This window comes from Pogoniulus pusillus, chromosome 27 (assembly GCF_015220805.1).
Source record: "Pogoniulus pusillus isolate bPogPus1 chromosome 27, bPogPus1.pri, whole genome shotgun sequence".
Taxonomy (NCBI): domain Eukaryota; kingdom Metazoa; phylum Chordata; class Aves; order Piciformes; family Lybiidae; genus Pogoniulus; species Pogoniulus pusillus.
This window is the reverse complement of record NC_087290.1, coordinates 3916836-3932433: the sequence shown is the minus strand read 5'-3', so window position 1 is coordinate 3932433 and position 15598 is coordinate 3916836. Positions and strand designations below refer to the sequence as shown.

The 15598-nt window shown below is 62.2% G+C and overlaps 1 protein-coding gene across 1 annotated transcript; it reads right to left on the bottom strand.

The window, feature by feature from the left end:
• Positions 1-2920: 2920 nt before the first annotated feature.
• LIMK1 (LIM domain kinase 1) lies at positions 2921-15281 on the bottom strand. Its single transcript, XM_064166123.1, is given in 18 exon segments — positions 2921-4206; positions 4312-4469; positions 4778-4833; positions 4959-4976; positions 4979-5114; positions 5212-5265; positions 5267-5278; positions 5406-5465; positions 5578-5709; positions 5920-6006; positions 6120-6303; positions 6380-6543; positions 6638-6743; positions 7953-8144; positions 8243-8352; positions 9353-9491; positions 12756-12852; positions 15128-15281. Coding segments are annotated over 18 exon segments (1917 nt in total). The 5' UTR covers positions 15186-15281; the 3' UTR covers positions 2921-4052.
• Between the last annotated feature and the right edge of the window lie 317 nt (positions 15282-15598).

Genomic DNA, 15598 nt, shown 5'->3' with positions numbered 1-15598 from the left:
ACCAGTTTGCTCCAGCTCTGCCCCAGTAGCCCAGTGCCCATTGAAGCTGGTGAGCTGCAGCCTGGGCTTTAAATAGAGCATTAAAAGCTGAAGGGATCAGCTGTGGAGTTGGGGGGCACACACAAGGGGCTGCATTTCTCTTGCCCAGGGGATGATGCAAGGGGTAGAGGGTGATGCAGAGGGAGGAGGAGAGGTCTCTGAGGTACCCCAGTCTCCCTCAGCCCAGCTGGCAGCACTGCTGTCAGGCCCTGGCATGGCCCAGCAGGGCTGAGAAGCCACCACGAGCTGCTGCTACCGGGGACCAGAGCTCTGTAATTACCATGGGAGGCAGAGCTATTTCGGGAAGCTGCTCCGCTGCTGCTGCTGCCAAAGCTTTGATTCCTCCAAACCAAAACAAGATGGAAAGGGCCCAGCCCAGGATGCTGCACCCGGCGGGCGTGGGGAGCTTAACCCCTTGCCCTCCTTGCTGCCCACTCCCAGGAGGCTGCCTGCTGCCCACTAGCCCTGCCCTTGCATGAATGATGGCATCGGTGGAGGGAGAGTTTCAAAGGTGGGGTTCAGTGGGGGGAGATTTTGGGGTTGTAAAGGCTACAGGATGTCTGCTGGACACAGGATGGTGCTGGGGGGAGGAGAGGGGGTGTTGGTCAGCCCAGTTCTCAGGGTGCTGACAGGTTCAGAGGCCACCAGTTTGGATGCTTTTCTGCATCCACCGTGAGAAATGTTATTTTTAGCTCTGCTGCAAAGGGTCCAGTTCAGAGCCTTCCCAGAGTGGAGGCTGGGCTGAGGAATGCTGGCCAGAGCTCAGCACCTCACCACTGCACCCAATAAACTGTCCCAGGGCACAAAGCCCCAAAAGGTCCAACCCAAAGGCCACTCCAAAAGATAGGCAGAGGCAACAGCCAAGCAGAGAGGTTACACTTTTTAGTCACTGAAGCAGCCAAACAGCTTCCAAAGTGGAGATCAACTCATTTTCCCCACCAGAGAGAGAGAGGATGAGCCACATCATTCACTCCATGGAATCAGGGGATGGTTTCAGCTGGAAAACACCTCCAAGATCACTGAATCCAACCATCAGCCCAACACCACCGTGGCCATGTCCCACAGTGACCTGTCCACGAGGCTCTTGAGCACCTCCAGGGATGGCAACTCCACCACCTCCTAGATCTGCTCCAGCCATGCTGAGCATGGGGTCCAGCAGGGCTGAGGGGCTGCGTTCAGGCTGGCACCATGAAAGCCTGAGTGGGATTTGATTCCTACCTCTTATGTTCTTGCCCTTGACCCAAACCTGTCCCAGCTGCCTACACCATGGTCACTCCCCATGCCAGATCCCTGCAGGGCAGCACACAGCTCTCAAATGCACGTGCTGGCATCCTCCATCTAAACCTACATGCTAGAGTCTTCCAGCCCCCTAAACCCATGTTCTGAGGTCTTCCACCCCTCAAAATCCCACACACCAGGGTCTTCCAAGTCCAAAACCCCCACACCAAGGCCTCCCAGTCCCCCAGGCCCATGCACCAGTCACTCCATCCCAGCTCCAGGTCCTTGGTCAGGGTAGGTTAAGTCTGGGGGCTGTGCTCTCCTGTGTCTGCCCAGTGCCAGCTCTTCAGAAAGGCACAGGGTGAGCTCCATGGGACAGTGCCATAGCAGTGGGGACAGAGAGCGACCCAAACCCACAAGCCCAGGAGGTGCCACTCCAAGCCCCAGGCATTGCAGGGCTCTGCCTGTCCCAGCTCTGGCTGAGTGCTGCCACAACTCATCACACGTCACCAGCCTCAGCAAAGCCTCTGCAAAGGATTCACCAGCCAGTGCTGCCCATCTCTGGTGCCAGGCTTGGGGATGTGGTGACACTGGAGCAGATTAGACAGATCCTGCTCTGCAGCTCCATCCAGCTGGGCCAGGGGCCACGAGGGAAGTGGGGATCCTGTGGGAGTGGGGGTCCCTCTGGGTCCTGCTCTCCTATGGCAGCAGGGAGCTGGGGACCAGGGTGTGTCCCAGGAAAGACAGCCACAATGGGTTGCAGATGGTGTCCTGCTCTCAGAGCCAAGCACAGTGTGATGTCACCAAGGGGGTTGTGACAGGCACCATGATGGTGGCAGGGTGTCTGTCCTTGTCCCTTCACTGGGTGACATGTGATAGTTGAAGGACACCCCTGGGGGACACTGAGCCACCAGCACCAGCCCAACACTCCTGCCACACCTCAACCCTCCCGTGCTGAGGCTGAGCATCCCCAGACCAGTTAGCCACAAGGTTCGCCTGAGGGAAGGGACCAGCCTGGATCCCAAGGAGCACTTTGGATTGTGCTGTCTTCTCCCCTCCTTGTCCAGATGCAGCATCCCTAGGGACATCCTCGTGGACATCCCCCCCAGTCCCTTTCCTGTCACCCCTTCATGTGGTCCTTGGGGTCAAGACATTCTCTAGCTGAAGCTCAAATCACCCTGAGGATGGAGATCCCAAACCTTGAGGACGGTTACAAGGACAGAGGGACAGCATAGATGGACACAGACCACCACTGTGTGGGGCATAGGCCACTTCAGTGTCCCTCCAGTGTCCCTTGGAGCTTGTTTTACATTGCTGTGCCCTTGGCTGTTCAGTCCCGTCACCTGCTTGTCACCACCATGGCCTCTGGCATCTGCAGGGTGACAGTGGGCATGGCCAGGCAGAGAGGGGACAGTAGGCACAGCCAGGCAGGGAGGGAACCCAGGACTCTGGGGTCCAGGCTGCGCAGGAAAAGATGGCAAACAACGCCAGGGCTAGGGCAGAGCCACGATGGGGCAGGACCAGCAGGGAGAGGTCCACCAGGGCAAGCCTTGCATCACCTCAAGCAGAGAGGGACCGCGCCCTCCTGCCTCAGTTTCCCCAGAGCTCCCATCGGGCGGGGGAGGGGCAGGGGGCAGCCGAGCGATTGCCAAGCAGGCGGGGCAGCGAGCGGGGAAGGATTTATTGACTCACGGCTCGGGGTACATCACAGTTTTGAGTTCCCTTCCCAACCTCCAGAGAGGACATCAGCGCCTTGACTTCCCGGGCAAGAAAAGTGGCGCGGAGAGGCTTCACAGTTTGATTGATCCCTTGGGGGGAAAGCAGAACCGAGGAGGCAGTGACAAATGGCAAACGCTAGGTCGTATGAAAAAATAATACAAACTCTTCTCTTTAAATATCTTACAGAAAAATGAACCTGAATAAAGAGCATGAAAAGCACCGCGTGGCGCCACGCCCCTCCCCCCCCCCCCCCCACCGGCCCCGGCCCCCACGCACACACGCACCCCCCACAGCCAGCCCTGCTCCAGGGCACCCAGGCGAGCTACATCCATCCCCCTTCCCCCCCACGTCCCTCTGGATGGCTCCAGGGATGCGTGGTCACAGGCAGCGGGGATGTGGGGACGGTGGGGACTGCTATGTGCCTGTCCTCACCTCGTAGGGGTGTCACATCCCCTCAGTCCCCCACCACGGAGCCCTCACTCGGCCAGGGGTGCCGGCAGCCCCCCGAGCCTGGGGTACCGGTAGAAGCAGCGTGAGAGGGTCTGGCTGAGGATGAGGGTGTTGCTACGAGGACACCCCGGGACCTGCGCTCCCCTGGGGGGGGTGGTCTGTGGCCATGTCCCCCCACCAAAGGACCCAGGGGGGGTCCCTCCTGTGTCGCAGTGCAAGTTCACGGAAAGCCAAGGCACCGCCGCGAGGCTGCGGCTCTGTACGGGGGAGCCCACGGGGCTCGGGGGGTGCAGCAGCCACGCAGCCCCCGGGCGTGCAGAGGCGAAGTGAGCCAGGATGGTAGGGTGGAGGGACATGAGGACTGTCCCCACAGTGTGGCCGGCCAGGCTTGTCCTGGGGGCAAGAGCTACGGCTTGGGAGGGGTAAGGGGGTGGATGAAACCCCAGGGAGAGCCAGCTCCCAGGGCCGGTGTGGGCAGAGGTGTAGGCAGCAGCACTGGCAGCCCTGGTGGGGAGCTCGTCCGGGGAGCCCCCGGGGATCCAGCCCCGCGGGTGGTGGCATCAGGAGGAGATGCTGGCGGCAGGTGCAGCTCCTTCTCCCGTGGCTTTGGAGGGGGTGCAGGTGCTCTACCGGGGGGGTGTGGGCAGCCCACCCTCGCCCCGCTGGTGCATCTCCCCGAAGGCTCGGTCCAGCTGCTCCAGCTGGGAGCTGAGGGGCAGGCGGATCTCCAGGTGCATGCGGAGGGTCTCCAGCCACTGCTCCAGCTTGCTGAAGGACGGCCTGAAAGAGAAGGGGAGACAAAGGGCAGCTCCACCGGCCCTGTCTCCCCAACCCAGCCACCAGCTCCCAGTGGTCCCCTGGGGCGAGGGGGCCCCAACCACTCACCGCTTCTCAGGGTCCAGGTCACAGCAGCAGACGGCGATGGGGAAGAAGCTGGGGGGACAGGCCGGGGGACAGTAGCGGTCCAGGAAGCCTCTGACATTGAGGCCGAAGTCAGTGGTGCGGGGCAGGTAGTCAGGGTCAGCGCTCACCCGGCCGATGATCTGGGGGAGGGCAGGAGGGAAGGAGCAGGCTCAGCCCCAAGAGGGTAACCAAAACCCAATGAGGAACCTAAACTCAACAAGGAACCCAAACCCAACGTGGAACCTAAACCCGGTGAGGAACCCAATCCCAGTGGGACATCTCAGCTCCAGCAAAGATCCCAACTCCAGTGGAACATCCCAAGCCTAACTCAACTGAAGACCACAACCCAAGTGAGGACTCCAATCCTAATGGAACTCCCAGTAACAGACCACAACTCCAGTAGGAACCTCAATCCCAGTGGGAAGACCCCAAGCCCGATGGTACTTGCCTCGCACAGGACGATGCCAAAGGAGAAGATGTCCACCTTCTCATCATAGCTCCTCCCTGCAGAACAGATGGGTCAAGCCATGCTTCACATCCTCTCCATGCCGCACTAAGTGTCCCCCTGCTTGGAGAGAGGCCACCCTGCTGGCCAGGTTTGCCCCTGCTGGCACTGCAGCCAGGCTCACCATTGATCATCTCAGGGCCATCCAGTAGGGGTTTCCCACCACCGTGTAGCGCTTTTTGCGGTCTGGTTTCTTCAGGTTCTTGAGATGTTCAGGTTGGTTCTTCTCATCCACCATCAGCCGTGCCAGTCCAAAATCAGCCACCACTACGCTCTTGTTCTGGATGATGGAGAGGGGTGAGGCATGGGGGGAGCCATACAGGGGGGCCGAGATCACTACCTGGGCTGGGGGAGGGCACCACTGAGGTGGGACTCACCTCCGCCACAAGGCAGTTGTGAGAGTTGAGGTCACGGTGGATGAGGTTCATGGAGGTGGAGGTAGGCCTGGAGGAATGATGAGTTGGGAGTTGGGGCACTTCCATCCCCACAGTCCTTCTACCCACCCCCACCCCAGCACTCCTCCCACCCGCTCATCCCCAGTGGAACCCACCCATCCCTCAGTGGCACCCACCATGCCAGCAGCGATGTCCTTGGCAAAGCTGACCCGCTGGCTCCAGGGGTAGTGGCTGTCCTGGGGGCAGGAGAAAGCATTTGCCAGAGAACAAGACGAAGGAGAGGAATCCCCCGACCCCACCAGGGCTGTGGGGTGGGGGGGGATTGACCTGCCCCTGACAATTGCTCACCATGTTCTTGATGAGGCCTCTCAAGGTGCCCCCCTTGATATACTCCGTGATGAAGTTGAGCCTCTTCTCCTTGTAGAGCACTCCAATGAACTTCAGCACGTTGGGGTGCTCCAGGCAGCGCATCACCTTCACCTGCACAGCACCCCGAGGCACTCAGCACCCACCCAGGCACAGCCACTGCTTGTGTGCCCTCCACCAAACAGGCAGGGCTGCCCAGACCTCCTGGTGCCCCAGCTACCTCCACTCCAGTACCCCAGCTCAGCGTGGAGACCGGGATCAGACAGCACCATCCCTTGTGTGCCCCACTGCAAACCGGTGGCATTAAAGAAACAGGATGCCCACCTCTATGAGGAAGGTCCTCTGCGTCTCCTCATCAAAACGGATCAGCTCCTTCATCACCATCACCTCTCCTGTCTCCCGATGTGTCACCTGGCAGGGGGCACAGGGACTGAGCTCTTCGCTACCACTCGCACCTCTGCCATATCCCCCCTCCTGGAGTTGGGGGGCTGAGCCCCTCATGTTCACGACACTTGTGGCCCTACCTTGATGGCCTGGCCAAAGCAGCCCTTGCCCAGCACCTCGCCGTGGATCAGGTCGGAGGGGCGGAAGATGCGGTGGGCGCGGGAGACGACGCGCAGCGACTCGGAGCGGCCGATGTCCTTGCGCTGCGACGCGGGCGAGCCCACCGAGCCCGAGCCCGGCGACTTGTCGGTGCTGCAGCTCCTCCTGCGGGACCCACAGCGTCAGCCAGCTCCCAAGGAAGGACCCCCACGGGGACAGCTGGGTGAGAAGGTGGCCTTACATGACGGTCCGCTGGCGCATGGCACCGGGCTCGCCGCAGGGTGGAGGGGCGGGGGTGGGCTGGGGGCTGCAGGCGAGCCCCGACTCGCGGGCAAGGGGTTCGTGGGGGTCGTGCTCGATGGTCAGCTGCAGCAGGCGGCTGGTCTCCTGGATCAGCAGGTCGATCTAGGGGCAGAGAAGGTTGGCAGGGGTGGTTTGGGGGGGCAACAGCACGGGGCGGGGGGGGCAGTGTAGGGGTCGAGCCGTGGGGGGGGCATACCTCGTCCAGGGGCACGTGGCCGATGGGGGTGCCGTTGATCTCCAGGATGCGGTCGCCCACGTGGATGGAGTTCTTCATGTCAGGGCTGATGCAGTCTGGATCCACCCTGCGGGGCCAGCAGGCAACAGGGGCTCAATGTCCCACCCACTGTCATGGGTGGGGAAGTCGGGGCCCAGTTCCCACGAGCCACCCTCAGCCAGTGGTGACAGGCTGCCATGTCCCTTGCGAGTCACCCCTCCCCAGCCGGGGGACGTGTCGTCATGGCACCCACAAGTCACCCCAGTGAGGTAGGGGATGTGTAGGCGACCTGCCCACGGGACACCCCTGCCAGACAGGGACATGTGGGTACACTGCCAACGGGCCACGCCTGCCAGACAGGGACAAGCAGGCACACAGCCCACGGGTCACCCCTGCTAGCAGGGGACACGCAGGCAAGGTGCCCATGTTGGATGGGGACACGCAGACATGCTGCCCACAAGCCACTTTTGCTCCACAGAGACCTGCTGTCACTGTACCCACAAGTCACCCCTCCAGGATGGGGACACACAGTCACAGTGCTCACGAGTCACCCCTGCTAGCTGGGGGCACTGAGGCAGGCACTCTGCCCACAGGTCAGCCCTACCAGATGAGGACACAGGCACACTGCCCACGAGTCACTCCTCCTGCATGGGGACATGCTGGCACAGTACACATAAGCCATCCCAAGCACATGGGGGGACATCAGCCCCGTGCCCACAGCCCACCCAGGCAGATGAGACAAGGCTAGCATGCCAGCAAGCCACCCTGATGGCCTGGAACATGCCACCATGGTCCACATCAACCACCCCACCAGCTGGTGACATGCCTCCACGTGTCCCTCTGACCACCTCATAGAATCAGTCAGGGTTGGAAGGGACCACAAGAATCATCCATTTCCAACCCCCCTGCCATGGGCAGGGACATCTCACACTACATCAGGCTGTGCAGAGCCTCAGCCAGCCTGGCCTTAAACACCTCCAGGGATGAGGCTTCCATCACCTCCCAGGGCAACCCATTCCAGGCTCTCACCGCTCTCATGCTGAAGAACTTCCTCCTAACATCCAGTCTGAATCTCCCCATTTCCAGCTTCGTTCAGTTCCCCTCAGTCCTATCACTACCTGACAGCCTAAAAAGTCCCTCCCCAACTCTCAACCTCCAGCGGACATGAACACAGTGGCCCTACCCCCACCCCCTCCCACCCCGTGAAGTCGGTGCGCGGTGGCTGGCATCAGCAGAAAGGGCGTGGGATGCCTTCGGGCACGGGGAGGGGAGGGTGGCAGAGGGGGCAGGGACGCACTCTCGGACGCGGACGGTGCGGGAGTGCTCGGTGCCACAGCCCTGGTCGATGGAGACGGAGAAGCCGCGCTTGCCGTCGGAGCAGGCGGGGATGGACACCAGGGTGACCGTGTGCGGGATGCGGGCGGCCGGCGAGGCTGGCAGGATCTGCTCGATCACCGGCGTCACCACCATCTGGTAATAGCAGTGTCCACTGCGGGCAGAGAGCAGCAGGGTGGGCGCAGGGGTGCCAGGGCACACGCGTGTGTCCCCAGCACCGCCACGAAGCCACCCACCCTGGCTGGGACGTACCAGTACAGCTTGGAGCGCTCCACCAGCGCATAGGTGTCCCCGTCCCCGATGAAGGTGCGGCAGTTGAGGCAGCTGAAGCACTCGGGGTGGTACTTCTGCTCCCCGGCCACCTGCAGGGAGATGCCATCAGCCTTAGGGATCCAGGAGTACAGGGCACCAAGCGTGGGTGCGGGGAGCACCCATGGGTGCACCGAGGCCAAAGGAATGGCAGGCTGAGCCATGGCGGGTGGACAGCTATGGCATCAGAGGGGTGGGCAGTCATGCCACCAGGCTGCACATGGCTGCAGGGACACTTGCCCACCACCCTGAGCCACTCTACTGCATCCCCCAGCCCCAATATGGGTGCAGATCCCATCCAGGATCCTCCTAACGCCCAGAGGACACCCCTGCCATTCCTAGAACCTAACCTGTGCAGGGGGAGGCTGCATCCCCTCCCTACCTCATCTTCTTTTCAGGGACCTCAGGTATGGGTCAGGGCTCTGTGTGTGTGCCCTTCGAGGACTCCAGAGCCTCCCCCAGTATTCACCATGGCCCAGGGCTCTGTGTGATCCTCTTGGAGACCCCCAGAATCACCTGGTGCTCAGCATGACCCAGGGCTCTGTGTGATCCTCTTTGTGACCCCCAGAATCACCTGGTGCTCAGCATGACCCAGGGCTCTGTGTGATCCTCTTGGAGACCCCCAGAATCACCTGGTGCTCAGCATGACCCAGGGCTCTGTGTGATCCTCTTGGAGACCCCCAGAATCACCTGGTGCTCAGCATGACCCAGGGCTCTGTGCCCTTCTTTGTGACCCCCAGCATCCTACTCAGTGCTCACTATTACTCAGGGCTCTGTGAGTTCCTCTTGGTGACCCCCAGGACCCCTGTGGTGCTCACCATGACCCAGGCCTCTATGTGACCCTCTTAGAGACCCCTGGGATGCCCTGATGCTCACCATGACCCAGGCCTCTATGTGACCCTCTTAGAGACCCCTGGGATGCCCTGATGCTCAGCATGATCCAGGGCTCTGTGTGACCCTCTTGGTGACCCCCAGGACCCCCATAGTGCTTCACCATGACCCAGGGCTCTATGTGACCCTCTCGGTGGCCCCCAGGACCCCCCTGGTGCTCACCATGACCAGCCCCTTGGTGATCTGCTCCGAGCAGCCGTGGCAGAGCTCCCCGAAGCGTGCCCAGTAGTCCTTCTTGCAGTACAGGCGCCCATCCTTCTCGTAGTACTGGTGGGACAGGGAGGCCCCACACTCACAGCACCTGTGCAGGGGACAAGGACACCTTGTCTCCACATCCCCACCATTGCCCTGTCACCACTGCCACCCCAGGAGGCAGCCAGTGCCCATTCGCCCTCACGGCTCTCTGGGCAAGCTGCTTCCCTTCTTTCCTACCCTGCTGCAGGATCACTGCATCCATGTGTCACTGTCCCCAGGGTGGCAGCAGATGGTTCTGGGGCAGTGAGGGGACATGTGAGGACACTGGGGTGGACAGAGCAGGAGACATGAGGCGAGGACAGGCATGGGGAAAGGAGGTGTCAGCCCTGCAGAGAGGTGCCAGCCTGGTCTTGGACACACAGAGGGATGTGCTAGACTGGCTGCAGATATGCCAACCTTGTCACAGACATGCCAGCCTGGTAATGGACACACAGAGAGATGTGCCAGCTTGGTGTCATGGACACCTGGAGGAGATCCATCCCAGCCTGGCACAGGCACACAGAGAATGTGCCATGCTGGTCATGGATACATGGAACAAGGTGTCACCCTGGGCACACTGCCCTGGCACAGCCAGAGGGACATGCCACCCTGGTCACAGATGTGCCAGCCTGGTCACGGACACACAGAGGGATGCCTCAGCCTGATCACACACATACCACACTGACACAGACACACAGATATGGATGTGCCATCCTGGTGACAGACATGCCAGCCTGGTCACAGACACACAGATATGGATGTGCCATCCTGGTGACAGACATGCCAGCCAGGTCACAGACACACAGATATGGATGTGCCATCCTGGTGACAGACATGCCAGCCAGGTCACAGACACACAGAGGGATGTCCCAGCCTGATCACAGACACACAGATATGGATGTGCCATCCTGGTGACAGACATGCCAGCCAGATCACAGACACACAGATATGGATGTGCCATCCTGGTGACAGACATGCCAGCCAGGTCACAGACACACAGAGGGATGTCCCAGCCTGATCACACATGTACCACACTGACACAGACACGCAGATGGATGTGCCATCCTGGTGACAGACATGCCAGCCAGCTCACAGACACAGGCACATGCCAGCTTGGTCACAGGTAGAGGGACATACCACTCTACTGCTAGATGTGCCAGCCTGGTGATGGGCACATGAAGGGATGTGGCATTTCAGGTCATAGCTATACCACCGTGGTCACATACACAGAGTCAGATGTGACACCCTGGTGATGGACACGAAGAGGGATGTGCCACCATGCTGAGGGACATGCCAGCCTTGGAGGGGCAACACCCTGGGTGCTGCAAATGGTGTGCAGGGAGCTGCTCTGGGACTGTGAGATGGGGGTGCAGGGGGGCATGCACCCAGGGAGCTGGGAATTCTGGGGGTGCACAGGCAGGTGCAGGGGGGGGCTGTGCTATGGAGTGCTGCACCTGGGTGGGAGCTATGGGAGTTGGGGGGAAGCTACAGGAGATTTGCTTGGGGGGGGAGCACTGGGGAGCATGTGGTAGGAGGGGTGCAGGGGGGGCTGTAGGGGATTTGTTATAGGGGGTGCTGGGAGGGTGATGCAGGAGGGGTGCAGGGGTGCTGGGGGATGCTGTAGGGGATTGGCTATAGGGGGTGCTGGGAGGGGTGATGCTGGGGATTTGCTATAGGGGATGCTGGAGGTGCTGTAGGGGACTTTAGGGCACACTGGGGGTGCTGCAGGGGGGGTGCAGGGGGTGCTGGAGGTGATTTGCTATAGGGGATGCTGGAGGTGCTGCAGGAGACTTTAGGGCATCCTGGGGGTGCTGCAGGAGGGGTGCAGGGGGTGCTGGAGGTGATTTGCCATAGGGGATGCTGGAGGTGCTGCAGGAGGACTTAGGGCATACTGGGGGGTGCTGCAGGGGGGGTGCTGGAGGTGATTTGCCATAGGGGGGATGCTGGAGGTGCTGCAGGAGACTTTAGGGCATACTGGGGGTGCTGCAGGGGGGGTGCTGGAGGTGATTTGCCATAGGGGGATGCTGGAGGTGCTGTAGGGGACTTTAGGGCATACTGGGGGTGCTGCAGGGGGGGTGCTGGAGGTGATTTGCCATAGGGGGATGCTGGAGGTGCTGTAGGGGACTTTAGGGCATACTGGGGGTGCTGCAGGGGGGGTGCTGCAGGAGGGGTGCAGGGGGTGCTGTAGGAGGTCGCTGTGGGGGTGCTATATGGGATGCCGTAGGTTGCTGTAGGGGATACTGCAGGAGGGCACCGAGGGACTGCCGCGGTCCCGTCCCCCCCTCCCTGCCCGCGCATGCGGGGGCGGGCACACGCAGGTGCCCCCCCCCCAACACCAGCCAGGCGTGACGTCACGGCACGGAGTTTCCCCACCCCATGACGTCACGGCGCCCGATCTCCCCCCGCCCCACCGCTGAGCCCCGGAGCCTCCCATGGGCTTGTGCGGGGGGACACAACCGGACCGAGTGGCCTCGCCCCCTTTAACCTCTGCGCTGCCGCATTCCCCCCGCCCCAGCCCACGCATGAGGGGGCGAAGGCGATGATCTCTTCCAGGGGTGTAAATGGGGCCGGGGGGTGGGGAGAGAAGAAGAGAAAGACGAGGAGGAGGAGAAAAGGAGGAGGAGGAGGAGGAGGATGGCATCAGCAAGCCCAGGGCTGCCGGAAGCTGGTCACCCGCGGAGGCGGGGGGAGGGGGGAGCCGGATCCAGCTGTGGTCCCCGCACGGCTTTGGCTGGGGCTGATGGGGGGACACAGGACACAGCAGAGCACCCCGGGGGTCCAGGAGGGTCGGGGGGACCCAGGGGGGTCCGGCCCTGTCCCGACCCGCTCACACTCACTTGGCTCCGGCGCTCAGGACCCGGCTCTTCCTCAGCACCGCTGCCAGCATCCTCCAGGGGATGGGGGGGACACCAGCCTAGACCCCCCACCACACTCGCTATCCCCAGCCCCTCGGGGACCTCCTATAGGTCGCGGTCGCCCTTTGCGCTCCCCCAACCCAAGATCTTCCTCCTCCTCCTCGGTGTGGAACTGCCGGGAGGGCTCGAGTGAAAGAGGAAACAGGGAGGGAGTGGGCTGGGTGACATCAGGCCCACGCACCCTGTCACCAGGCAGGAAGGGACAGCGAGGGGGGACAAGGGGGGACAGGCAGCAGAGCCCTCCGGTCAGGCTGGGCATCGCTCCGTGAGCGCCGGCTGCACCTCGCCGCCTGCACTGCCCCGTGGGACGTGCCAGCATCCGGGCGCCTGGGACGCGCTGTGCCGCGCCTGGCACTGGGGGGTCTGCGGTCCCCGACCCCGCGGAGCACGCCGGAGCCTCCAGGGCCATCTCCTACCTGAAGCAGTCGGAATGCCAGTCGGCGTTCAGCGCCTGCAGGTACTGCCCATCGTAGATGCCCTGCCCACAGCTCGCACACACCGGCAGGTCGGTCCCTGCATGGATGGGGGGGAACAGCAGGGGGACAAGGCTGTCACCCTCCTACTGTCCCCATCCTCCCCACAACAGCACCCAGGCACAGTCCCCAGGATGAAGTCCCTCTGCCCAGCCTGCTGAATTCCACCCCCTCAACCACCCATCGATCCCATAACGGGGACAAGGTCGTGGTGCTGATACCCCCAGGGCTGGGGACAGGACAGGGGCACAGCATGGTGGTGCCAGCCAGGGCTGCACTGTGCCAGGCCATCTCTAGAGTCCCTGTCCCCCGGGGACACTGCTGTGACCATGAGTTCCAATGCCTGGGAACCTATAGGGGTGGGGGGACACAGGGATGATGGGGTGTAGGAGAGGGGCAGTGGGTGCAGTGAGGGTGGGAGTGACAGGGTGGGGATGTCACAGGATTAAGGTGCAGGAGTTATTAGGGGGGGGATAAAAGGGAGCAGGATGGGTAAAGGAGGCAGTACAGAGGGGATGTCAGTGAGCAGGGTGGATGCACAGGGTGCAGGGGAGCAAAGGGGTGCAGGGGGAGATACAGGGGGGCAGGGAGGATGAAAGGAAGATGCAAGGGGGCAGGGTGGGTGCACAGAGTGCAGGGAGGATGTGATGGAGGTGAAGTGGTACAGGATAGGTACAGGGGTGCAGAATGGGTGCAGGGAAAATGAAGAGAGGATGAAGTGGTGCAGGATAGGTGCACAAAGTGCAGGGGGATGAAGGAGGAAAGAAGGGGTGCAGGATGGGTGTAGGGAGGGACATCAGGGTAAGGGATGAGATACAGACATGCAAGATGGGATACGGGGAGGGATACAGGGGTGCAGGGAGGGATACAGGGGTACAGGATGAATGCAGAGGTGGGAAGGGGTAGCACTGGGGACCCACAGAGGTAACGGGGGGAGTGCAGGGCTCATCCAGCACAGGGAACAGGCAGGTTACAGAAGTTATTTAGGAGGGCAGGTGAGGATGCAGAAGAGAGGATGAAGGGGTGCAGGATGGGTGTGATAGGGACAGATGAAGGGGGAGCTGAATGAAAGTGGTGTAAAAGAGAGATTCAGTGGGACATAAAGTGCATGGGGGAACACACGGGGGTGCAGGATGGGCGCTGGGGGTGCAGGGTGCATAGAGGCATATAAGGGTGATGCAGGATGGGTGCTAGGGCATGCAGGATGCATGGAGTGACAGAGAGGTGCCAGGTGCATGAGGGGACACGGAGGGGTGCAGGGTGCATGAGAGGACACAGAAGGTGCTGAGTGATGCAGCATGAATGGGGTACAGGAGCAACACAGTGATACAGAGAGGTGCAGGATGGGTGCTGGGGGACGCAGGGTGCAGAGGGGGTCACAAAGGGGTGCAGGATGGGAGCTGGCTGGGGGACTGCAGATGGAAAGGGGCGCTGGGGCACACAGGGGTGCAGGAGGAGACGGGGGGACATGGTGGCTGCAGAGGTGCTGGGGTGCAAGTTCAGTGGGGGTGAAGGCCGAGATGAAGGGTTCAGGGGGTGCACAGAAAGGATGTGGGGGTGCAGGGAAAGAGGCAGGGTGATGTGGGGGAACATCATAGCGCAGAGAGCGAGGTGCAGGGTGTTTGTGGGGTGCAGGAAGGGATGCAGGCTGGAGAGGCTGCAGTAGTGGGACATGGAGTGTGCGGGGGGGAGAGGTCGGAGTGTGGGGCTGTGAGGATGCAGGGAGTGATGCAGGCTGGACAAGGGGTGCAGGGGAGGATGTGGGGGCTCAGGGAGGGTACAGGCAGCTACATGGGCTAGATGAGGGCGCAGGGCGGGAGCATGGGGTCATGTCGGCTGGATGAAAGGTGCAGGGGGTGATGTGGGCTGAATGTGAGTGCAGGGGGGAAGCAGAGGGCGATGTGGGGGTGCAGGGGGGATGCAAGGTATTATGATGTCTGGAAGAGGGGTGTGGGGGGTATGCAGGCTAGAAGGGGGGGATGCAGGAGGTGATGTGGGCTGGAAGGGGAGACGCATGGAGGAGGCAGGGGGTGATGTGTAGGTGCAGGGGGATACAGAAGGGGATGCAGGCTGGAAGAAGAGTGCAGGGGGTGACGTAGGGATGCAGTGGGTGATGTGGACCGGATGAGGGGTGCAGGGGGTGATGCAGGGATGCAGAAAGGATGCGGAGGGCATGCAGAGGAAATGCAGGGAGTGACGTGGACTAGATGATGGGGAGAGGGTCGCAGGACCCCAGTGGCGGCGGAAGCGCTGAGTCAGGCGGGAGGAGGTGGGTGGGGGGGGTATCCAGGGTTGGGAGGGGTCGGGTCACGCACCTTCGTCCTCTCCCATAGGCTCGTCCCTCCAGGTGCAGCACAGCAGCATCAACCTCATGCAGCCGCGCTGCCCGGCGCCGCGCCAGGCCCTGCCCCTCCTGCCCTTGCCCCGGCCCCAGCCCCGGCCCCGGCCCTGCCGCTGCCGCTGCGGCTCCGGCGGGCGGGCGGGGACGAGCAGGCGACAGCAGAGCGCAGGCGCGGCCGCCGGGGGGCGGGGCTGGGGCGGGGTCCAGGCGGGGCGGGGCGGGGCTCGGGTAATAGGGCGTGGCTATGGTGATATGGGCGAGGGCAGGCGGGCCGGGGCTCGGGTAATGGGGCGTGGCTATGGCGATGTGGGCGGAGCCAGGCGGGGCGGGCCGGGGCTCGGGTAATAGGGCGTGGCTATGGTGATATGGGCGAGGGCAGGCGGGCCGGGGCTCGGGTAATGGGGCGTGGCTACGGTGATGTAGGCGGGGCCAAGGGGGAGGGGGT